The sequence below is a fragment of the Schistocerca cancellata genome, chromosome 9 (genome assembly GCF_023864275.1).
Source record: "Schistocerca cancellata isolate TAMUIC-IGC-003103 chromosome 9, iqSchCanc2.1, whole genome shotgun sequence".
Taxonomy (NCBI): Eukaryota; Metazoa; Arthropoda; class Insecta; order Orthoptera; family Acrididae; genus Schistocerca; species Schistocerca cancellata.
Genome location: NC_064634.1, coordinates 187,781,244 through 187,808,168, shown reverse-complemented (window position 1 = coordinate 187,808,168; position 26,925 = coordinate 187,781,244). Strand labels below are relative to the sequence as shown.

The 26,925-nt window shown below is 37.4% G+C and overlaps 1 protein-coding gene across 1 annotated transcript in view; it reads right to left on the bottom strand.

The window, feature by feature from the left end:
• Positions 1-26,925, bottom strand: part of LOC126100255 (dynein axonemal intermediate chain 7-like) — an 844,976-nt gene that overhangs the window by 634,291 nt on the left and 183,760 nt on the right. The window contains exon 8 of the mRNA XM_049910840.1: positions 22,016-22,182. Within this exon, the coding sequence (XP_049766797.1) occupies positions 22,016-22,182 (167 nt within the window). The remainder of the gene's footprint in view (positions 1-22,015; positions 22,183-26,925) is intronic.

The window sequence follows — 26,925 nt, the reverse complement described above, 5'->3', positions numbered from 1 at the left end:
TTCGCATTGACGGCACTTTGAACAGTGGACGTTACACTTCAGATGTGTTATGACCCATGGCTCTATCCTTCATTCGATCCCTGTGAAACCCTACATTTCTTAGGATAATGCACAACCACATGTTGCAGGTCCTGTACGGGCCTTTCTGGATACAGAAAATGTTCGACTGCTGACCTGGCCAGCAGATTCTCCAGATCTCTCATCAATTGAAAACTTCTGGCCAATGGTGGCTGAGCAACTGACATGTCACAATAGGCCAGTCACTACTCTTGATGAACTGTGGTATCGTGTTGAAGCTGCATGGGCAACTGTACCTGTACACGCCATCCAAGCTCTGTTTGACTCAATGCCCACACGTATCAATGCCATTATTACGGCCAGAGGTGGTTGTTCTGGGTACTGATTTCTCAGGGTCTATGCACCCAAATTGCATGAAAATGTAATCACATGTCAGTTCTAGTATATATTTGTCCAATGAATACCCGTTAATCATCTGCATTTCTTCTTGGTGTAGCAATTTTAATGGCCAGTAGTGTAGCAACTAAAAGGAATTGGTAAATGTTTTTGATGTTTAATAATATCAGATTCATCAGGATTTGCTTGATAAGCACTAATATTTTTTATAAACTTTCAAAATCATCATAAATTAGGAAAGCCACTCAAACTTAATTATTATAATTTTTTAATCTAATTTGTTCATCTTCTTTGGGCATTTTATTTTCACTTCTTTTTGTTTTTTTACGATCACTTTTGTGGTTGTCTAATTCTTCTTGAGACATCTATCAAAATTCAACTTTGGAAAATCCAGGATGGAATGTGATGTGACTCTCAGCTTCTCCACTATATGGTGCTAAACATTTATAACAAAGGTAAACTTTAGCATTTCGTTTAGTTACTTCTTCACTAAATAATTTCAACACACCTTTTATCCAACAATAATGAGATTTATTTTGATTTTGGATTAAAAGAAGATTAACATGTTTTTCTTCTTTGTTTTTTGATGGAAAGAGGATAAATTTCGAATTTTCTACTCTAATATGCATAAACATTAATCAAAATATTTGACTTCTTTTGAAATTTTCTATTCAAATTTTAGTGTCTCTTAATTCAATAGGAAAATTACCGGTTTTTCTTTTTCAAAAATTTCATCTAAATCTAGACTGATATGTTTAGATTTACTAACTCTTACTGCATGACGAACTGCAGGATATAAGGCATCTTTTGTTGAATACAGACAACGTTTTGATCATTTTTTATGTTAATTACAACTTTTTTCTTTAATTACCATTGGTAAATTGATATATGAAGAACCACAAATTGGATTGTGTCTATTAACACATAATTATAAATTATTTAGAGAACATAAATCTCAACATGATGCCTTCTTTCCATTTCTTTCATTTCAGTTAATAATCATTTTGTTGTTAATAATCATTTTGTTGATCTTCTAAATATATTGTTCTCAATAACACTTAGTTTTTTGTTTTAAAATTAATTCTTGAATTTCATCATATCTCTCAAAATTACAATAAAATGTAAAATTAATTTTCATCGATTATCATGTATCAAAATATTTTAAAATTGATTAATGACTTTTTCTCCAGTTTGGTAAAAAAATTGTTCTTCAACAAGTTTATCACAATTATCAATTTCATAAATTATTATTCTAGAAACAAAAGATTTAGTTCATTTCATTAAGATGTTTTAAATTCATTATAAAGATTTAGGAAATTATAGATTGTAAAAATTTTTTTATTTACTTTTTGTTTATTTTCTTGATCTTTACCTACCATGGTTTAAAATTGTTTGATTGCTGTTATTAATATTAATATTATTAGTATAGTTATTATTTTCAAGTATTGTAATAAAATTAATAAATTGTTGTTTATTAAGTTTAGAATAGTTTTTTAATTTTTTAATTTACAAATTTCTTGTAGTTCTTAAGAAGTTTTACTCTCCAATAATTTATTATTGATATTATTCTTATTATTGATACTATCCCTACTATTTCCAGAAAAAGTAAATAGTTGTTGTTTATTTAGTTTAGAATATCATCTTAAATTTCATATTTTACAAATATTTCTAAGTTTTTTTTTTAAAGTTTTGTTCTCCTATTCATTATTTTCAATATGATTAATTAAGCATGGTTCATGAAGCTTAGCACAGTTTTTTATAACTTTTTGTTTTAAATTTTTTTTATGTTCATCTGCAGTATTATGATCCAAATCAATAATATTATAATTATTAATAAATGAAATGAATTTTGCTTTACTTAATTTTGAAAAACCTTTAAGTTTAGTTTGTTTTCCCCTTTGACTTTCAAACTTGATGTGCTCTTTGTTTACATGCACTTTAAATAATTTAAATCCATTTCTAACCCCTGATTATCCCTATAGTTTTCTCTGCCTGAACTTTTGACTTCATTTATATCTTTTCTGATATATTCTAGTGGCTTGACCTTTCCACTCCTAGTTTTTATGCAAATGATCTAATTTCCTCCCTAGTTGAACAAACTCCTTGTCCAATTTCTCACTCTCATTTTTAAATTTTTTACTGCTCTGGCTGTCTAGAACCATAGCTACCTGTTGAAACATTGATAAATATAAAACCCTGGGTATTATATTAAACAAGCTGAGTGGTCAGCGTGACAGGCTGTCAATCCCAAGGGCCCGGGTTTGATTCCTGGCTGGGATGGAGATTTTCTCTGCTCAGGGACTGAGTGTTGTGTTGACCTAATCATCATCATTTCATCCCCATTGACACGCAAGTTGATGAAGTGGCGTCAAATTGAAAGACTTGCACCAGGCGAGCGGTCTACCTGACGGGAGGCCCTCTTCACACGACATTGGTGGAGTGGGAAGGATTTCATTTCAGGGCAGGATTTGAGGAAGTCATATCCCTGCTGGAGAGTCACATTCAGAGTCTGATCCAGTCCCGGAAAGTATCCTGTCACAAGTGGGGCACTTTTGCGGTTCTTCTATGGGAGGTTCTGGGTTTGGAGGAGGAGGAGGAGACTAGTGTTTAATGTCCCGTCGACAGCGAGGTCATTAGAGACGGAGCATAAGCTCGGATTAGGGAATGATGGGGAAGGAAATTGGCCGTGACCTTTTGAAGGAAACATCGAGGCATTTGCCTGAAGTGATCCAGGGAAATCACGGGAAACCTAAATCAGGTTGGCCGGACACGGGATTGATCCGTCGTCCTCCTGAATGTGAGTCCAGTGTGCTAACCACTGTGCCACCTCGCTCGGTTTCTGGGTTTGGGGGGATGAGGGAGTGGCTCTGGTTATTTGCTTCTGTACAAGGTCGGGAGGGTAGTTGCGGGATGCGAAAGCTGTTTTCAAGTTGCTGGTGTAATGGTTCAGAGATTCAGGACTGGAGGAGATTCGTTTGCCACGAAGACCAAGGCTGTAGGGAAGGGACCGTTTGATATGGAATGGGTGGCAGCTGTCATAATGGAGGTACTGTTGCTTGTTGGTGGGTTTGATGTGGACGGATGTGTGAAGCAAATCTGCTCCAGTCCTGAATCCCTGAACCATTACACCAACAATCTAAAAACAGCTTTTGCATCCCGCAACTACCCTCCTGACCTGGTGCAGAAGCAAATAACCAGAGCCACTTCCTCATCCCCTCAGACCCAGTACCTCCCACAGAAGAACCCCAAAACTGCCCCACTTGTGACAGTATACTTTCCGGGACTGGATCAGACTCTGAATGTGGCTCTCCAGCAGGGATACAACTTTCTCAAATCCTGCCCTGAAATGAGATCCATCCTTCATGAAATCCTCCCCACTCCACCAAGAGTGTCTTTCCGCCATCCACCTAACCTTCGTAACCTCTTGGTTCATCCCTATGAAATTCCCAAACCACCTTCCCTACCCTCTGGCTCCTACCCTTGTAAGCGCCCCCAGTGTAAAACCTATTTATTTATTTATTTATCTTACAGCTCGAAACATGTATTTAACATGCATGGGCAATGTTATAATAATTACATTCAGATTATTGATACACAATATAAATAGATTACATGCTACTAAGTAAAATATCATTGAAGTATATTTAATATAGCATTCCTGAGGTCAAATCATGTCAGCGCCATACTGTATGGGCACTTCAATACAAGCCATTTCTTCAACTTGTTTTTAAAAATTCTACCAGAAAGCTGTTTCAGGTTGTTTGGCAGAGAATTATAAAATATTGCTCCCTTAATGAATGGGGTATTTGTTGTTAGATTCAATCGTCTGCTCACCATATGAAAGTCTGATTTTTGTCTTGTATTGTAATCATGGATTTCCATATTCCTGTTTGTCACTTTTTTGTCTTTTTTCACTAATAATATTGATTGAAACATATACACTGCATAGATAGTCATAATATTAAACTTAATAAACAGGTTTTTACATGAAGTTCTGGGTCTTACTTTTGCCATAGTTCTTATTACTCTTTTCTGCAATACAAATATCCTTTTTATATTGTATTGGGTACACCCACCCCACAATACAATTCCATAAGATAGATGGGGATACACCAACCCAAAATACGCTATTTTTATTGCTTCGATATCTAAATATTGAACTAATCTCCTTAGTAAATACAGACTAGATGTTATTTTACCACAGACATGATCTATTTGCTGATTCCATGAAAGTCTGTCATCTATATATATCCCCAGAAATTTACATTCTGAACAGGTATTTTCCTGAATGTCCTCATTTAGAACAGTATTTTTATTTGAACTACTTGTCTTAAAATAAATTAAATTAGTTTTGTTAATATTGACCCTCAGGTTTTCTTTTTCAAAATGTGTTTGGGCTTTTTCAACAAAATTCTGTACCACTGAATTTAGGTCATCATTACTACATGCCCAGCAAACCCCAGAGGTGTCATCAGCATACATAGTAATACGATGACTGGTGTCTAATACTTTTGGGAAATCATTCACGTAGCAAATAAACAAGAAGGGGCCCAAGATAGAGCCTTGTGGCACACCAAAATTTATGTTCCTTATCTTTGATCTTCTTTTTGCAATTACCTCTCCATTATCATACACAACTTCTGTGCATTGTTGTCTATCTTTAAGGTAAGATTCTATTAAAAGCAACAGTTTCCCACTGACACCATTATAAGCAAGTTTACTTAAAAGAGCGCCATGATGGACTCTGTCAAATGCTTTGGAAAGATCTAAAAACACTCCTGCCGTTTCGTATCCCTCATTTATTTTCTCCATCAGACAGTGTACAAACTGTACTGCTGCAGATATGGTGCTCCGACCACTTCTAAAGCCGTGTTGGAAATCTCCTATTAAGTTATTCATATTATAGTGCTCAATTAGGATTTCTAGCATTATTTTTTCAATTAATTTACCAAACACTGACGTTAAGGCAACTGGTCTGTAGTTCTGTGGTTGTTTTCTTTCCCCTTTTTTATATAAAGGTTTAACTAAAGCAAGTTTCAGTTTCTTCGGAAACACACCTTCTTCAAGTACACAATTTATTAGATGGACTAACGGTCTGGCTAACTCACCCTTGCATTTTTTCAGTAGAAAAGGAGAGAATTCATCCCATCCAGCTGATCTTTTATTTTTTAGGTTGTCAATTAGCTCTGTTATGTCCTTGATGGTTACTGTAGGTAGCATACAAGAGTCCCTTTCCTTTTCCTTATCATATTTGAATGGCCTCTCCTGTTTCATGCAAGTATCATTTTCAATAGCATCTATAAAGTAATCATTCAATATATTGCTAACTATATAAGGATCAGAAAAATTATCATTATGTATACTTAACTCTATATTATTAATTTTAGTTTTTGAATCAGTGTTCCTCATATCATTATCTACTGCCCAGCACGACTTTGAGACACAGTCAGAATTTCGGATCTGTTTACTAATATGTTCTACTTTCCTTCTCCTTACTTCCTTGCGATACTCATATTTATATTTTTTATAATCCTCTTTATATGAATCAAGACTGGTTTCTCTGTGTAGCTTATACATATACTCCATTCCTTCTTTGAGTCTTTTCGTTTTTTCTTCGAGTTTTACACGTTTGACTACTGGAGGTTTATTTTTATTTACATTCCTCTTCTTTGCCGGGATAGTAATATCAATATGTCTAGTTAAAATTTTTAAAAATACTTCCCATTTGCTGTCAACTCCCCTTTCTCTATAAACAGATTCCCAAGATTCTTGACCCAAAGTATTCTTTAGCAAGGTGATGTTGTATTCAGAAAATAATCTTCTATTCTCAAATTTTTTGTTTTGTTTAAGTTTATTAAGACAACCAATCACTAATAATTGTCCTAGATGATCAGATATGTGCCCGTTTACAGTCTGTGCCGAAACAACATTTTCATAATTGGTCATCACATGATCTATGGAACTGCTGCTTGACTCAGTTATTCTAGTGGGCACATGACCAAGTAGATCTTTAATATCATAGGATCTTATGCAGTCTTGTAAACCTTTGCATTCCTGGCTGTTGCTTAGTGTGTTTATATTAAAGTCTCCTAACATTACAATATTTACTGTATTGCCACCCTTGCTTAGCTTCCCCAATACACTATCCAGTGCTTCCAGGAAAACCTCAAGATTACCAGAAGGGGCTCGATATATACCTAGCACAATAAGTGGGACGGATACAATCATTAACTTAATTATCACTGCTTCAAAGTCTTTCTCGATACAATAATCCTTAACCCATGATACTTTTTCTACAGAACTTATTAGGTTACATTTCCTTACATAAGTAGCAACACCCCATCCTTTATGTTCTGTTCTACAAAAAAACGATGTAAGATTATACTCCTGTAACTTATAATACTGAATATTATGGTTAGCTTTTTGATGCTCTGTAACCACGATTACATGTGGAGCCAGATCTGTAACTAAGGTCTCAAATACATCGATTTTGTTACCCAAGCCCTCAACATTATAATGTAAAAATGATACATTAGTACAATCATGAGAGGATATATCCTTCTTAAGGTTAACATTATCACACAAATTGATAGTTTCTAAATTGGGAACACTGAGGGACTTTTTTATCCTAAAAAATCAACAGTCTTGACACTGCAGTGAGGAATTATTTCGGTTTGCTTGCTCTGCAGGCATATATAATTATCACTTCCGTCTTTCGTGCGTATGACATCTGAGGTACAAGGTATCACATTTGAATTATCGCATTTTGTTTCCTCAATAGCTCTGTTGATGTCAGTTGCTAGAGTATTCTTGCCCAGACGATTAAGATGTAGTCCATGTACAGAGAAGCTGCTTCTTTGATAACTGTTAAGGTCCAGCAGTCTCACTGTCCCATGCACCCTCCCACCACCACCTACTCCAGTCCCGTAACCCGGAAGGTGGACACAATCAAAGGCAGAGCCACATGTGAAAGCACCCATGTGATTTACCAACTGACCTGCCTACACTGTGAAGCTTTCTATGTGGGAATGACCAGCAACAAACTGTCCATTCGCATGAATGGACACAGGCAGACAGTGTTTGTTGGTAATGAGGATCACCCTGTGGCTAAACATGCCTTGGTGCATGGCCAGCACATCTTGGCACAGTGTTACACCATCCGGGTTATCTGGATACTTCCCACTGACACCAACCTATCAGAACTCCAGAGATGGGAACTTTCCCTTCAATATATCCTCTCTTCCCGTTACCCACCAGCCCTCAACCTCCGCTAATTTCAAGTTGCCGCCGCTCATACCTGTCATTCAATAACATCTTTGCCTCTGTACTTCCGCCTCGACTGAAATCTCTGCCCAAACTCTTTGCCTTTACATTGTCTGCTTGTGTTCGTATATGTGCGGATGGATATGTGTGTGTGTGTGTGTGTGTGCGAGTGTATACCTGCCCCCCCCCCCCCCCCCCCCCCCCAAGGTCAGTCTTTCAGCTCCCGGGATTGGAATGACTCTTTACCCTCTCTCTTAAAACCCAGTTCCTTTCGCCTTTCCCTCTCCTTCCCTCTTTCCTGATGAAGCAACGGTGGGTTGCGAAAGCTTGAAATTTGTGTGTGTGTGTGTGTTTGTTATTGTCTCTATCAACGTAGATCACAACACTCCTCTAATCCTTGCATGTGTAAATTACAATCTAGAATGTCCACTTTACAACTGATTAACCTGATTATTTATTTATGCCAATTTTATGCTACATGAATTCTCTAATTAAGTAAAAACTATTTTTAATAAATATTCTTTAAAGAATGATTTAAATTTACAGAGTTCCTTTATGTTTTTGATTTCTTTTGGCAATTTATTATATATCTTGACACCTTGGTGAAAAATACTGGTATGGGTTTTAGTTTTATTCATTCTGTCTAGGTATAAGCAATTACTGTTTCTGGTTTGGTGATCATGTATGCAGCTGTTTGCTAAATGTTGCTCAATATTTTAGTGAATAAAAACTGTAGTTTGCAAGATATATTCACTTGGGATTGCTAGTAAATAGCTCACTGCAGTGTGCTCTTTTTTGACTCTTGCTCATTATTCTGATAGCTCATTTTTGTAATCTGAACACATATTTCACAATTTGGGCATTTGCACCCCAGAATGTTATGCCGTATCTTATTATAGAAGGTATGTTTACAAAGTATGTCATTCTCTGGCATGAACTATAGCACACAGTGACTAATATTTGTAAGGCATAGCATGCTGTGCTAATTTTTTTCCCAAGCATCCTAATATGTTGGTCCCATTTTAATTGTTGATCAATAAACATACCCAAAAATTCTGTGCTAGCTACATACTCTATGGTTTCAAACTTTAAGTTTTGTCATATTCGGTTTTTTCTTTACATAGAAGTTTATGTTATTAGTCTTTTTCACATTAAGTGTTACTTTGTTGTCAATTGACCACTTGTGAACTGCTATAAGTGCCTTTTCAGCTTTTACATTTAACATTTCAGGTGTCCTGTCTGTAATTATTATATTGCTATTATTAGCAAATAACCTTGTTTCACCTTGCGATACCCACTGTTGGAAGTCGTTAATATAAATAAGAAATAGTAATGGGCCTAACACACTCATTTGAGGTACTCCAATGTTCAAATAGTCTTCATCTGAAAGATGCTTCACTAAATAATTTGAGCTACCTGAAATTTGAGATATCTCCAACCTCTGCACTCTGTCCGCAAGGTAAGATCCAAACCATATATTTACAACCCCCCAGACCTAGTGCTTCAAGTTTACCTAGTAGTATTATCTTTACTTCTAAACTTTTTTTAATGTTCTTGTGATTGTAAACTGACTATGTCCACGATTGTTAAGTTATTATGGATAAATAGACCATTTATTTGTTATTTATTTAATCTTATTTTGTTTATCTAGTATCTCCTCAATGTGTCTCATAAGCATATTACAAAGGTTGCTACTATTGCCAACTTTTTCCTCATGACTGAAGGCTTGAATCAATGAACAAACACTGTCTGAATCTCCACCTACTATTTCTAGTTCTGCTTATACATCAGTCACATTATCTTGAACTAACTCCACATTAAATTGTATCAAATTGAACACCTCCTCAACTTTTGATTGCTGGCGCTACTGTCCTCATATGTCATGTAAATTTTATTCAAAACAGACAAAAATAGAGAAAAACACTCCCTAAATTAAAAAAAAAAGTTTTCACTGAAATAACAGCATCAAAGAAAAATTAAATAACAGTAGATGATATACCTCACTTTCTGCAATGTCCAAGTTGATTCTAGTCAGTGTTACTCACAGCTGCACAATCCTATTCCCTTGTTCTTATAATTTTTTAATTCCAGAATCTTTCAGCATACAGCCCAAAATTTTGCTTCCCAAATAAAATCGCCTTTCAGTCAGGATGTTAGAATACTACACATGAAACTCACAAGTTGACTTTTGCACTTATACTGAAATTTAAATCAAATACCAGCTCCTCTGCCATATTGTGGTGTATGATTTTGCTGGGATAATAATTGTCAAATAAATACATACATGAAAGTAAAAGTCTTTATATTTGATAGAATCATTAATAACCACTTTAAGAAACTAGCTGGCATAAAAGTTCTTTCAGTTCGATGGGTGAAACTGAGACTGTTTGAAAAACATGTTGGTTGGAATTTAATTTCTTTTCATTGCTCTGCTGCAACTGATTTTGCCTGTAATCTCCATATATGATGGCAGGCCAGAGAACACCATTGTTCTCTAATAATGTGAAAGGTCAAAAAGTGATTCACATGTCCTCACATTTAGAACTTTGAATGCTGTTTATTTCGTGATTTGTTGTTATGTCACACATCAAAATCTCACACTTCTCTGGAACCTTCGGGTTATTTCTTGTGGGCCTTATACACATTCACTGGCAATCAGAACATTGTTATATATAGTCATTTCATTAATCACAATCACAGAAATAGTTCAAAATTACTCAAAATGTTATCATCCAGTGGTTACAACTAAAATAAATGAAATAGGATACAAGGCCAAATACATATCTATCATTTAAATGGGAAAATAAGTGAACTGATTCAAATAAATAATGTTGATTACATTTTTGTTGAGTGCACAGAAACTCCATTATCCCAAGCATTCATACCATGTTCCCACCTTCAAATAAGAGTACTTTATTTTTTTAGTGTAGACTGAATTTCAGTATATAATCCTGTAGCCTAAATAAACACTATCTTTACATTCTCAGTTTAGTTTTGTATTACAAAATAATTAGTTGTCATTATGCTAAAAAACACTATATCAAGTTGACAGTATGACAAATAAAATTGTTGCAGGTTTCTAACATTATAAAATACAGTATATTTTTTGTTTTTTGGTTATACAATTGTTTGTAAATGAATAGTGCTAACTGCAATCAACAAATCATTGATAAATGTTCCTATCAATGGATGGATGTACTATGAGCAAATGATTTGACATGTAGGTGTTCAAAATCACATTGAAGAGCTCAAAGGGGAAATTACAAGGGTAATCCCAAAAGTAAGGTCTTCTATTTTTTCATAAGTACAGAAGTCTGTTTGTGTGGCAGTTGGTCGTACTGCTATGAAGAGTGCTTTTTGCACTATGTGTAAACATGAGCACACCACAATGAGGTGCTCAGTCTTGGCTTGGCAGCCATTGAGAATGGAGCTCGCTTTGGATGTTACCACCAAGTGCGAATTTTGTGCAGTTATTCAGTTTTTGAACGCAAAGGGCACTGCGGCAATTGAAATCCATCTCCTATTGACAGAAGTGTATGGTGAGTCATGCATGGACATCAAAACTGTTTGTGAGTGGTGTAGAGTTTGCAGCTGGTTGGACCAAAATTCACAACGAACAAAGGAGCGGGAGACCGTCAGTTTCTGAGGAGACAGTGTTGAAGGTTGAGCAAAGCATGCGTGAAGATCAGCAGATCACCCTGGATGATATCTGCACATTGTTTCCTGAGGTTTCTCAAAGCACCACTCACAGAATTTTAAGAAAAACATTGAACTACCGGAAGGTGTGTGCAAGATGGGTGCCATGCATGCTGATTGAGGACCACATGCGGCACAAGTTGATGCTTCCTGCGCATTTCTTCATCGCCTTGCAGCCAAACAGGACAACTTTCTTGACTCGATTGTCATGGGTGACGAAATTTGGGCAAACCACTTTACACCAGAGACCAAGCAACAATCACGCCAATAGTGGCATCCTTCTTCGCAGCACAGCGGTGAGCTGGTATGACATGGGCATACAAAAACTGCCACAGAGTCCACAAAAATGCATCGACAGAGATGGTGATTATGTCGAAAAATAACTAAATGTTCAAGCTGTAAACTGATGTAAACCATTGTAGAAATAAACAGGTCTATGTGCTTATAAAACAATAGGAGACCTTACTTTTGGGATTACCCTCGTACATATATGAGTCATGTGTAATGACATAATATTTATTCAAGTGATCCCAGCTTTGAAATAGTATGAAAAACACAAAATTTGCTCAGCTAATAGGTAAGTTAGAATAATGAATGTACTTTGGAAGCACGAAATGATAAATCTACTTTCTTAACATACAGATGTAAAAATTTGAACAATAAGATGCTTATGCATCAAACTGAATTTGTCAGCGTATTGTACATTTTTATATTTTTATTTTTGTGTATTTTTCTGTGCATGTTTTTATTTTTTGAGGAGTGAGAATAGCTTATGTAAAAAAAGAGGGGAATGTAATAAATATGCTACCTTATTTTTCTTCTTTTTTTATATTATCTTATTTAGTTTAAAAAATAGGGACAGTTAGATATAAACTAGGGAATCTGATGCTTTTTCAGGGGAGGAGCATTTCTAAAACTGTGCTAGAACCTGCATTTTATATCCACTTGAATCTTTTGAAACTCTGCATATTACATGAAATTAAAGGAGGAAGTATGGGGGTACTTTTAACTAAAGTTGTGCTACCTGAGCCAGTGTACACAGTAAACAGCTTATCGTATGAGTACCCAGCTTTATACAAATGACATTGAGATTGTGCGCTCCAGGATTTGTATTGTTGGTAGTGATACTGTCTTGACTTGGCATTAGGTGCCAATACTGGTACAGTCATGCAGGACTGAAACACAAGTATCCATGTGCATTACATGCGGAGGGAGTCAACATGAGTTTGGATAAGGTGAGGAGAGCCGTTTCCACAAACTTTCATCATCCTACAGTCGCTCATTTTCCATGAGGGTTCTCTCAAGAAGTGAAAGTTAAATTATAAACAGTCTATGAATTGAATGGACCTGCTGGGTATTTGACAAGGTTTATGCCAACATTTACAAAGTGCAACTATGGAGAAAATGTGAAAAATACATCTCTGGTTACACATAGTGACCAAAAGCAAAAACAGGAAATAAACAACATTATGACCACATAATGTCTCCTAAACTTCTTTGACAAGTGGCACTTAGCAGCAAGATAATTTTGCACTATTGCCACAGGATTCAACCCTCTGCCCCTCCCCCCAGAGTCAACGATATAGTTGGTTGAATTGCACATGATGCCCTGACCAGGTAACCACTTGCTTTGCAGTGTTTGCAGTTGTGTCACTTCCTTTGGCATCACCGACACCATTAGTTAACCTTGGCTGCGTGGCGCCTGCACTCCGCTGTGGGATGGGAAGCGGTGCTGAAATGTCTGTATTGGCTTGTCCTGTTGCCTTGTCCCAGGTGGTGGAGATGGTGCTGTAAAAGGTGTCAGTCTGTAAAATTAAATTGTTTTCAGGTTGCCACCAATGTACATCTTAAATTGTTTGGTCCCCTTATTGAACACTTTGTAGGGTCCATCATAAGGTGGCTGTAATGGTCTATGCAGGGCGAAGTGCTGAGCAAAAACTTGTTTGCACCTTGACAACTCATGAAATACATATGAATGTCAGACTGTCTTTCTCTTGCTGCCATGGGGCGCAGATGCCTTATGTGCGACCACAGTTTTGTAACAAAGACAGAGCCTTGATGACATCACTCAGTGTACTGCCATAAATTCATCTTTCAGATGAGTTCTTTGTCCATTCACCATTTTGGCTACCATGGCTCCCACATCCTCCTTTATAGCTGCACAGATGTCCAGTAGAATGATAGGTAGTGACTCAGTTCAGCATTGTGAGTTGTAGCAATTTAAGGACACCTTTAACTCTTGATGCAGTTGTTCCTCAGGTCTATTTGCCACTGGGTGGTATGCTGTGGTTTTAACGCTCTTTGTTCCTAGAAGTAAAGTAGCAGCCTGAACAGACGTGAATTGAACTGTCTACCTTGATCCATCACAATGCACAAGGAATGCCAAAACGGATGATCCACCTGCGAAAAATGGTGATAGCTACAGTCTCTGCTGTGATGTCTGCCATGGGATAAACCTCAAGCCAATATTTGAACTGATCAACTGCAGTCAAACAGTAGGTCCTTCACATGGTAGGAGAGGTCCTACTACATCCAAATGTATATGCTCGAAACCTTAACTGGGTGGCAGAAATGTGCCAAGTGGTGCAAGAACATGTCATGTAATTTTACTGCACTGGCACACAGTGCACTGATGTACATAAGCCTTGCTGTCTACATTCAAACTTGGCCACACAAAAGTTCATTTGATCAGCTTGGTAGTTCCATGGACTCCTGGTTGTGACAGCTGATGCAATGAAACAATGTCTTGTCTCAAAAGGACATGCTGCTGCTGGCAAAGAAAGACGCTGAAGTTGTAGACCGGAGAGTTCTGCCAAAATCTCTCACAGTTCTGTATCAAGCTGTTGTGCTGCCGCAAGGGCTTCATAGTCCATAGCGCTTATGATCTCTTGAATGCACGATTGTGACAGCTGGCAGATTCTTCTCACTGTCCATTTGTACAATCCTTGTTGTGAATTGTCCAGTGAAATCTAAATGGCAAAGCTGGTGTAAAGAGGATTTGTCAATTTTTATTGAAATGCATATGTGAGAGCTTTGTGGTCCATAACCAGGATGAATTGTTGCCCCTCAAGCACATACTGGAACTTCTTAACAGTGGTATGCACAGTGTACAGCTCCTGATCATATGTGGACTACTGTTGTTGTGCCGGCAAATGTTTCTTGCTGAAAAATGCTAATAGTTGTCAGCAATGGACTGTCTGTTGTTCCAACATGGCACCTACTGCTGTCACAGAGGCATTGACCATGTGGGTGAGAGATGCTTGGATGAGCCAACAGTGTGGTGTTTTTGATAGCAAATTTCAGTTGCACAAAAGCCTCTAGCACTGCATCAATTCACTTCATTTCTCCACAAGGTTTATGCTTACCTCACAGACACTCATTTAAAGGAGCTGCCAATCAAGTATGGCTACAAACAAAGTGCCTATAAAAGTTTTTGACACATGGAAATTGGTCACATATTGTTATTGGTTGTGGGTAATTCAAAATCATCTCAACCCTCTCTTGTGGAGATGGTGTTGATGGCATAGCCACGGAATTGCACATCTGATGCTCTGAAAACATATGTTACTAAATTTACAAGCAAACCATGTGCACAAAGATGGTCAAGAAGCTGGTGTAAATGCTCTACATGTTCTGTGTCTGATCTGGATATCATCAAAAGATTGTTAATATAGATGAAACAGAAATCGAGATCATATATAACTTCATCCATAAATCTCTGAAAAGTTTGGGCAGTGTTTCATGGCCAAATGGCGTCCTGCTAACTTCAAAAAGTCCAAATGGAGTACACACTGCCATTTTGGGGATGTCCTCTGGTGCAAATGGTATTTGATAGTAAGCCCACACTAGATCTACAGTAGAGAAGATGCATTTATCACGTACATTGAATGCAAAGTCCTCAATGTGAGGCACAAGATATCGATCAGGAATATTCCGTTTGTTAGCTGACAATAATCACCACAGGGGTGCCATCCATTAGTTTTCTTTGGCACAACATGTAGAGGCAAAGACCAGTTACTACCATATGTTTGGCAGATTCCCTGTGCCAGCATGAAGGTAAGCTCCTGTCTTGCTACTTTAAGCTTATCCAGTTTCAAACAACATGGTTGTATGTGGACCGGTGTGCCGTACTGGTGCAAGTGTCAGTCACTGCCGCATATCATCTGGATATTGCTGGAGTGTGATATACAGTGAATCACCTGTTAATGTTCATAGTCCAGCACAGTCACTGTAATGAAACTGACCCTGGCTGTTTAGGTTGGTTGTCATCTCCAAAAAATGGTGGTGTCTGAGGTCTGGTAGTAGTCCCTAGCATGACAAAAAGTCTGCTCCTAATATCAGATGCACTATGTCGCTGACTATGAATTGCCATTCAAATAGACATCAGATACCCAGGTTGAGAGCTAATGTCACCTGTCCATATTTTTTAATGGTGGAGCCATTGGCAACAAACAGGTACCAATCATCACAACTATGGCAAGATAGGCATTTGGCAATGTAAACTGACGCATCTGCTCCAGGTCTACCAAGAATGGCTGTTTCGTGTATTGTACAGTGACTAAAAGCTGACATCTGTTATCTGCTGAGTCAGTTGCCATCATCACTGAGTGATCGTGGAAAATAACCTTGTTGCAAAGTGCCTCTTGTGATTGCTTCCCATTTCACATGGTGGGTTACACCTCTTGGCCTCCATACTGAATCATTTGTGGTACCAACATACCCTCATGATTGATGTCGATCAGCTACAACCTATGTTGAACTACAGAACCAACATTGGTTGGTACTTGCATGCAGAGCCACAAACTGTGGGGTAAGCTCTGCCATTTGTACCTGTAGCAATGCAAATGTTGCTGTGGTGGGACTCTAGTTGTGGTGTAACAGCTGCCACACTTGCAGATGGATACATCTCCACTATACATCTGTGTGAGGACATCTAAATCTCCTACACACACTATAAGTATCTTTTGTGCATCTGTGGACAGGCATGACATTCATATGCTCCTCAGTATGTCATCACTGGCTGCAATATTTCCCAAAACATGCAGAAAATGTAATAAATGCAATGGAGTGCCATCACCAAGCTCTTCTGTGAGCAGCAAATTTCTCTAGTCTCTTGGTCTCTGACTGTGACAAGTATTTGATTAGTGTGCTTTTAATTCTCACATGCATTTATAGGGCTGGGGGCATGGCTAGAATATCCTGTACTTCACTGGCCACCTCTTCATTTAGTGCCAGAATGACATAGCTGTGCATCGTCTTGCTGGCAGTGACATACGGCTCTCCAACTGAGCAACCCAAAGCATTGGGCTTTGTTGCTAAAGGGAGGTAGTTTCACAGACATGCGGATGACTGCCAGGATCACTGTCATCTTGCTTGAGGCTGCTGGGTTTGGCTTAAGTATAGTGTAGGCTCCTCCATAAGCTGCATGAGAAGTACACGTTGGCATGGTCATTATGCATATATGTCATGGCATGGAAGGTTTATGCATATGTTGCAGTCAACACAGTCGTTTAACTCATTAGGTAGCATGATCACATTGGGGTCATCAGTAAATGTTGGGTATTTGACAATATTTATTCCAACATTTACAAAGGACAACTACACACACAATATTTAAAATATCACTGGTTACACATAGTGTTCAAAAGTAAAAACAAAGAATAAACAAAATTATGACCACTTAATGTCTCTTAAAGTTCTTTGACAAGTGGCAGTTTGTGGCAAGATAATTTTCCACTATCAATACAAACCTGTGATGAAAAACATTTCTGTTCTTTAGAAAATCCTAATGTCATCTATTAATCCTACTTGTTAAAGGTCTCATACTGCTTAGCAACATTCATGAATCAGCAAAAAGAGAGTTTTACAAGCACACTTAGGATTGGTTCAGAAAATATCACTATGACATCTTGCTTTCCTTCAATTATCTTTATATGGTCATTGGATTTTCAATCGTTGTGGATACATACTTCTACATATTTCATGGTTATTACATTTTACTGATTGATTGCTCAGACTCAAACAATAATATAACCGACCTCTTTATGCATAGTCATGTACTTAAAATAATAATAAGACCTTCCTATGCATGCATAAAAATTATCCTTGAACAATGCAAAGAATAAAGGAACTACTCATGTCTCCGGTGAGGCATTGAGTGGTCAAAATGCACCTAAACAAAATTGGAAACATAGCTGGTGAATTGGACAATAAACATCTTTGGAACTAGTGAATAGAATGTCCCATGCTACCCTCACACACACACACACACACACACACACACACACACACACACACACACACACACACATGCCATGAAATGTAACAAGGTATAATAGCTTCATTTGTCATAATGCCACTCTTAATATAAATATTATTATTTTTAAGGTTCTGTAGCTCAGTCAACAGAAACAGTACCCGTATACAATCACTTTCTTTCCAACTACCTCTCTGACTGTTATGATCCCTTTTTCGCAGGAAGAGGTAGACGCATTAAGCTGAAACTTGTCATGTACTAAGGTCTATAGTCCCTTGGCACTGTGACAGATTTAAGCTTCAAAGCCAATGCAATCAAAAAATACGGCCAATTTGTCACAAATTCTGATACTCACAAATTTACTCATCAAAACCTGAAGGGTAGAATCATAAAATTTGGTGGAAAGCAAGATTTCACTATCCGAGTACAGGAAAAAAAAATGGCTCTGAGCACTATGGGACTTAACATCTGAGGTCATCAGTCTTCTAGAACGTAGAACTACTTAAACCTAACTGATCTTAGGACATCACACAAATCCATGCCTGAGGCAGGATTCGAACCTGTGACTGTAGCAGTCGCGCAGTTCCGCACTGAAGCACCTAGAACTGCTCGGCCACCGCAGCCAGAAGTAAAGGAAAAAATATATTAATTGTTAACTTGTAATTATATCACATAAAAAATATTTGTTTGTGTTTTGTTATCCATCAACACCTATAGATGAACTACCTACATACAAGTCAGTTCTGGTGATCTATTGGGAAAGTGCGTGCCTGGAAACTGAAACATCACGGTATGTAATCTCATGTGGGCAATGGATTTTTCAGTCCTTGTTTTAACCTACCTCTACCTCTCAGTGATGTAAGGAGTCACCAGAAACAACATATGGTTTCAATTCCACATTACACCATAGGTGCCCTTATCCCAGCTGAATAACAGAGGTAGATTAAGGACACACGAGTCTCCAAAGTAGCATCCAGTACAATGACTTTTATCATTAACTTGTTATTATTATCTACATACATAATTTATACAGAACCCTCAGAGTGTGAGTCATAATCGCACTTGCCAGGTTCCATAAATCAAATTTTGACAATATAATGTAAATGGATAGATAATAAAACATCAACTCACGAAGTTGTGGCAGGAGAACATACACGCACAAAAAGGTTTAACTTATGCAAGCTTTTGGAGCCAGTGGCTTCTTCTTCCAGCAGAAGAGTTGAAGGGGTAGGAAGAGGGGTGAAGGAAAAGGACTGGAGTGGTTTAGGAAAATGGCAGCAGTTTGGAAATGTTACCCAGAACCCCAGATGAGGGGAGACTTACCAGATGGGGTGAGAAGGAAACACTGATTGTTGGGGACTGTGCTGGACAAGTTTTGAACGCTGATTGTTGGGGATTGTGCTGGACAAGTTTTGAAAACATGAGAGATTAAAAGTGGAAGACAGGATAATATGCAAGACAAGATTACTGCTAGAACATCGTGCACGAAATAATAAGAGTGAATAGCACAGGTGGGAGGGGTGGTTAAAATAGGCAGGTAAGAAAATGAGTGGAGAAAGGAGTAGTTACTGTGAAGAAATGCTGAGACAGAAGGAATTTAAGTATATTAAGGCCAGGTGGGTGGTGCAAAACAAGGACATGTTGTAGGGCTAGTTTCCACTTGCTGAGTCCTGAGCAACAGGTGTCTGGGGGAAAAATCCATATGGCGTGTATGGTGAAACAGGCACTGGGGTCATAACTGTCATGTTGTAGAGCATGGTTTGCTACAGGATATTGTCTGTTGCCAATATACACCCTCTGCCTATGCCCATTCATCCTAACTGATAAAAGGTCGAACAGTGTTTACATAACAGCTGCTATATGACGTGCCATTTCATAGGTGACTATACCTTTGATGATGTATGTTTTTTCAGTTGCAGGGCTGGTATAGGTGGTGACAGGAGGGTGCTTAGGGCAAGTCTTCAAGTGGGGAAAGTCACAAGTGTAGGGGCCATCGGATAGGGAGATTGGTGCAGAAGAAGCATGGGGTCTAACAAGGATATTGTGGAAATTGGGAGGGTAACGAAAAGTTATTCTAGCTGTGGTGGGCAAAAACTCAGACAGAAAGGATCTCATTTCAGGGCGTGACTTTAGGAATTCATGGCCTTGTGGAAGTAGCTCATTAATACATTCAAGACCAGGATAACAAGTGAGTAACAAGTGGTGTCCTCCAAAGCTGGTTTTTTGGAGGGATCAGCAGTATCAAGATTGGAGGTGATGGGCTGGGAAATTTGCTTTTGAACTAGGCTAATGTCCAGTGAAGTCTGAGGTGAAAATGGCAGTGCCTTGTTGTAAAGAGTTTGCATCCAAACAAATACATTTATCTCAAATGCTAAAGTAGTATGGGAGGGGACGTTTGCCATGGAAAGGACTGCAAGTGTCTAAATGTAAGTGCTGTTGTTTGTTAGTACACTTAATGTGAACAGAAGTGTGTAGCTGGCCTTCAGTGAGGATGAGATCAACATCAAGAAAAGTGGCATGAGATTTGGAATAGGAGCATGTGAAATTTAATTGGGAGAAGGTACTTAGAGGTTTCAGAAATTTTAACAGGTCAGCCTCACCATGAGTCCATATGGCAAAGATGTCATTTATGTATCTAAACAAAACCAGGGGCTCAAGGCTTATGGATCCCAGGCTAGCCCCCTCCAAGTGACCCATGAAAAGCTTTGCATGGCTGTACCCCTGATACATTTGTATATCTTCCTCTCCAAGGTGAAGTAATTATTGGTAAGTATAAAGTTGAGTAAGGCATGCAGGAATGATGCCATAGCTTTGGAAACAGGTGGGTACTGACAGCATGTTCAGTAGTAGACAGACCATGTATGTGGGGGATGTTAGTTTAGAGGGAGATGGCATCAATGGTGACAAGCAAGGTGTTCGGTGAGAGTCTTAGTACTATTGGTTGCTGGTATTGATCAACTAAGTCAGATATACATTCGATGGGTGCTTTGAAGCCAGCAACTATAGAATGGCCAGGATGATTGGGTTTGTGGATCTTGAGAAGAAGGTAAAGGGAGGTGAGAGGGGGGGGGGGGGTCATGGTATAGGTGGCATAAGAAGTTCTATGGATTGGGGTGTAAGTCGTTGTGAGGGGCTAAGGTTTGATGTTTAGAGGTGAAATATCCAAATTCTTATACAAGCTGTATTTTTCAAAATCTTATTTGGTGTATAGTTTATACGCTACTGATGTTAACAACATAAAGTGTTCATGCAGACATTTTTTTCAATGAAGCATTCAAAATTTACAATCCACTAAAACCATATGCATTTCAAAATGTAAGCCTAATGACAGTTGCTTGTTTTCGAAAGACCTATTCTCTCCTTTCTAAACAACACCTTATCATTCCTTTGAAAAAAATGTGTATTTAAAAAACTTATCTTTATTAGTAATTGTTGGTTTCCAGACTTTTTGAATTGCAAAATGCATTCCTTTGAAAAATCCAGCATCATTTACCTGTAGTCCTAATTTTCATGTTTCCTGAAATGTATAATTTTACATGAATTATATGTTATTTTATGCAATATTCCAATTAGAAGACAGTTTTTAGACATTTCTTGGCAGACTTTGCTACATTCTGGGGACAAAACTGCAGACCCAACATTTTGTTATGTAAATTAGAACCTATCATTTTTGCCATTTGAAGAATACTTGGCTTATTGTTAAACAAAACAACTTATTTCTCTAAGGTATATATTTTAATTACTGTTTCAGTATTTTATTTTGTTACTGAATATGTAATAATTCTATAGTTTATAATTTTGTAAAAACAGTATTATGCACATCTTTAAATGAATGTTGTGAACAAGGGCACAGTCAGTCAGCATCCATCATTCATAGAGTACAGTCCCTAGTTCTCACTTTGTGATGAGTAATAGTAAACGCACTCAAATCTATATGATTTATCACTAAAACATGCTGAGTAACAATAAATGAAAGTTATTTAAGTAAAATTTTTTAACCGGAACACTTTCAGTTAGAAACATGCATTAACACCACTTGTCCCTGTAATTTAGACTAATTTTATTGAGTTTCCTGACCTGTACCATTACAGGTGTGAATTTACTATATAAAAGTTGATTATCAGCAACATATACATTGAAAATAAAACAGCATAAAATGGAAATCTACTTCAGTGGCACTGTAAAGTTATTCCAATTATCTCAAGCACCTAGTAGCAATTAAAAATTTAAATTAAGAAGAAGAAGATTTCCAAGAAGCCCAACTGACAGGTCAGTAAATTTACAAACTTCACAGCTACATTGTCGTGGTAAACTATATTCTCCTGGTGCTGCAGCCCAACAGCCCTAGCAGGTTGTAGTGCCAGGCCTTAACTTTAATTTCCTTACCATTTGGCTTAACATCGAACTGTTGCTTCAGCTCACAGGAAGGACTCAGGTCAGAATAGTGGTCGTAGTTGACATGTAAGCCCCGCACCACCAGGTCCACATCTGCCAAAGACCCTGGCAACTGCACTAGCAGCCCGAGCTCACTCATCTCGCATGTCTTTATGGGCCTGCAATTACAGGACGAACATGTCTTTGCCACTGATTCCAAATGTTATGGGAAATTCACTATGGATCTGAATTTTATGTGATGTGGAACAAATCAAAGCATATTTTAACAGAGTGAAGCATCTGCTAGAAATTGCATCAGTGTTTAAATAGTGTTATCTTATTATACACTATTTGTTCTGAATTTCAGATAGTAAATTAACACAAACTCTACTACTTAAAAAACACTGCTGTTTTCTTAGTTGTACTAAATAGCTGATGTTACTCTACCACTTTCTTAACATCAACAGGACAACAGAGAATAAGAGTTTCCTTTTGGCCAGGAAAAAAAATTGTTTACTATGAACACTGCTACTCTTCCTGTAGAATCTTGTAATTCAGATAACCTGGCAATTTTCAGAGATGGACACTAACAGTCATCCAACAGTATGCAACCAGATTTACTGACTGTGTAGCTGAAACATCAAGTTGTCAAACTTATTCAGACATATTTTAATACAACTTAAATCTTTCTTTCTCCAGCACATGAATAGATATATATGTATGCTAACTTTATAAAAGGTCAAAAAATTTAACAATGAAGAAAACAAACCCTTTGAGATTGAAAATCAAGCTCTGGGAAGCCACCACAAGAGGATACAAACCTAAACATGTCTGCTAGCACAGAAGTCACTTTCGCTATTAGAAGTGTTTCACATCCCATGTGAACAGCATGCCACACCATAGAATGGCGGTCTTCTGTCTAATAGAAGCTTGTAATCTCCCTCACATTATCTGTTGATTGTCACTCTTCAAAATAAACTCTTTTAATAAGCTCTGACAGGAGTAAGATTTACAATTGACTTTTTTACTTATCTTCTTTTCTCAAAGTTGTCTCCAGTTCTTCACATCTAGTGGCTGTTTCTTGAGGTTGAAATTTTTGATATTATTGCTTCTCCTGGTTCCTATTGGCATAATGACTATTGAAGAATTGCCTGTGTTGATCGTGATTTTTATTTTTTCACATTTTTCTATCTCACACTGTCTTTAGAATTTCCACTTCATTATCAAAAATTACATTGTTAATGCCAAACATAAAAACCCATCTGATCACACCAGAGGCATGCCCACTACTACTTCATTCTGCAGTACTAACAATATTCTAAAGAGTTTACAAATTCTGTTAACAAATTATGTTCTATTAAATTGTATTATTATTTTATAAGTGAATCCTGAAACAAATTTAATAAATAGCACCCAACTGTGCAATTAATAATAGGAAATTAGAGTGTGCCACATATTATGTAATTTCAAACATTTCTAAAAGAAGAGTAATTCTAACTGCACATACAGAGTTAGTACATATCAATTGTAACAGAGAAAATAAAGTGATTTATTTTTAAACATTTTAACCTGAAATATAATACATTACATACAAAATCACATGAAATTCTTTGAGCTAAACAGCTGAGATAATATTAACCTGTTTAAAAGGCAGAAATTATTTTTGGTGTCAATAACTTCTGTTGAAGAAAAGTAATGCTAGATGAGGGTGTCCCTTTACAAGCTGGATCACATAATGTAATGATTACATTATGAGGACTTAACATGTAAATGCGAGGTCATAATAGACAGTTTGTCTCACAAAAGAAATAGGCTTTTGTCCAAACACTAAATAATTACCACATGACAGGGTAGGACAAAGGGTTTCTGAATCTACTGCTCTCTCAAAATAACAAGTAGTAATGCTCATAGCAAATTAACATCTGTTCTTCTGGAATATAGGGAAATATTATTCTATGAAGTGTTAAGAAATGAGCTAATAATTAATTAATTGATGATGGACAGTTAGTATAACTAAATAACAGCATGTCAGGACCTATATATAGTCTTTGTGATGGCAATTTGATGCACAATTTTGGGTAGAATTTCATATCTACATGAAAAATGAGATACAAGTCCTAATTTCTAGTTGGACACCCCTCTCCATGTAGTCGATCCTGTGCAAAACTCTTCATCTCTGAATAACATCCATGACCTACATCTATTTGAACTTGCTTACTGTATTCAAGCCTTGGTCTCCCTCTACAGCTATATCCCAGCCCCCAACATCTCTCTCTCTCTCTCTCTCTCTCTCTCACACACACACACACACACACACACACACACACACACACACACACACAAGTGCACACACCCTCTTTTATCGCAAAACTGATGATTCCTTGCTGCCTCAGGATGTCTCCCATCAACCAATTCCTTCTTTTAGTCAAGCCATGTCACAAATTTCTTTTTACACAACTCAGTTCAGTACCTTCACATTTGTCATTCAAATATAACAATCTAATCTTCAGCATTATTGTATAGTATCACATTTCACAGGCTTCTATCTTGTACTTCTCTGAAGTTCCTACTACCCATGTTTCAGTTCCATACAAGGTTGCACTCCAGACAAATATTCCCAGAAAAGACTTCCTAATACTTACATTTGTACTTTAGGATAACAAATTCCTCTTTTTCAGAAATATTTTTCTAGCTATTGCCAGCTTCAGTATGTTACCTACTTTGTTCACCATCTATTTTGCTGCCAAAATAGCAAAAGAGATCAACTTTTAGTGTCTAATTTCCTAATCTAAATCCTTCAGCGTCACCTGATTTAATTAACTTACATTCCATTAGCCTTTTTTGCTTTTGTTGATGTTAATTTTATATCCTCTGTTCAAGACACTGTCTGTTCCACTTAAGTGATCTTGAAAGTCCTTTGCAGTCTCTGATATAATTAGAATATTACTGGAAAATCTCAAAGTGTTTATTTCTTCTCCCTGAACTTTAATTCCCTTTCAAAATTTCTCCTGGGTTTAATTCACAACTTTCTCACTGTACAGACTGAATAACATCAGAATAGGCTGCAAACCTGTCTCATTCCATTTCATGTCCTTCAATTCTTATGATTGCAGTCTGGTTTCTGTACAAGTTGTAAATAAGCAAGACACAAAGGAAATGGAGACATTAGCTGCCAGTGGGCATTTGTTTGCATCAATAGGGACAGCTGAAAATTTGTGCCAGACTAGGATTCAAATCTGGTCTCCTGGTTGCTAGGCAGTTGCACTGACCACTATACCATCCGGACACAGTGGTCATCACAAACACACAGACTACCCTAGCACACCTCCTGTTTGAGCCAAATTATCAACTTATACCACACTTTACTGATGTAGTATCCCTCTTCATTAGTCTCATTACTTGTGGCATCTTGTTGATACCAACAAGAGTTTGACCATGGTGTGCATCTGAACTGAAAGGATCATTGGCCATTAGGCCTTATTATGTGGTGTCTGTTCTTTTCAACATGTTCATGATGTTAGTGTAACCACTGTGTCCAGATGGTGTAGTTGTCAGCCCATCTGCCTAGTAAGCAGGAGACCCAGGTTCAAATCAATGCCTGGCACAAATTTTCAACTTGTCCCATTGACATAAATCAGTGCCCAATGGCTGCTAATGTGTTTAATTCCTCTGTTCATTGTTTCTAAGTGGCTGCAGGACCAAAATGGTGCCTGATCTTTCAGATATGTCCAAAAGAACTGAACCCAGTATATATTGTAAATAACCTTTTGAGCCCTGTATTTCATTCTTTCAAGCTTCAAAATTTCAAAGAGTATAGTCCAGTCAACACTGTTAGCAGTTTTTATAAATCTACAAATACAATAAACATAGATTTGCTTAATGTTTTCCTCTCCAAATTTTTCCAGCATTCAGCTTTCCATTTTAGTGCTGGTTTGTCATCTGATTTCTTGATATTCTTACAGTTGCTCCACTTATCTCCAAAGATCTCTTTAATTTTCCTATAGGCATCAGTATCATGTGTCTAATTATGCATGCTTTCACAGGCTTGCATTTGTCCACTATCCATTCATGCTTAGCCCCCCCCCCCCCTTTCCGATGACAAATCTCATTCTGAATGTCCATCAACTGCCTGAATCAACAAAAATATTGAAAAAATTCGAGAGCTTGTGAAACTCACAGACTGTCAATAAACAACTGACCAACTATATGAAAGATTAGTGGGTTATCTGGTTGGAGCTCAGTTCTGCAACTTTTAATGGAAGATTTTTCCCACTATGACAATGCACCTGCACACACAGCCATCTCTGTTAGACAGTTTTTGGCTAAAAACCTTTACTCACCTGACCTGGCTTCATATGACTTTTTCTTATGTTCATGCATGAAAAGGGGTATCAAAGGACACTGATTTGACAACACTGAAGTACAAAAAGTGTTTTGAACAATGGGAGCACTGGTGGGACAAATGTATTATTGTAATGGAGGGTATCTTGAAGGGGATAAGATTGTTTTGTAAACAATTTGGAAGCAAATAGCTTTTACAAAATAATTCTGCTTTTTTTTTGATACCTCCTTGTACTGCTAATACACCTGAGGAATACCAAGAGATTTATCAGCCTATGGGAACCGTAAAATATCTAGGCAAAGAAAGGTCTTTAAGGCACTACAAGGTGCTTGCCAAGGATTTTAAGATATTGGATGGGATTAAAGAAATGAAGAAAGGTGGGCAATATCACATCAGAGTAAAGATGAAGCTGATGTACACGTTCAATGACCCATCAGTGCAATGTGCAACCCTACTAGAGTGAGGCACATGTGTTGACCAGGTACATGAGACTCACATAAATGACAAACAAAGAGCGTTACCTGACGCTATGAAACTGGCTGTTGATTACCTGTTGAAAGCAAGACAACTGCATGGAGGC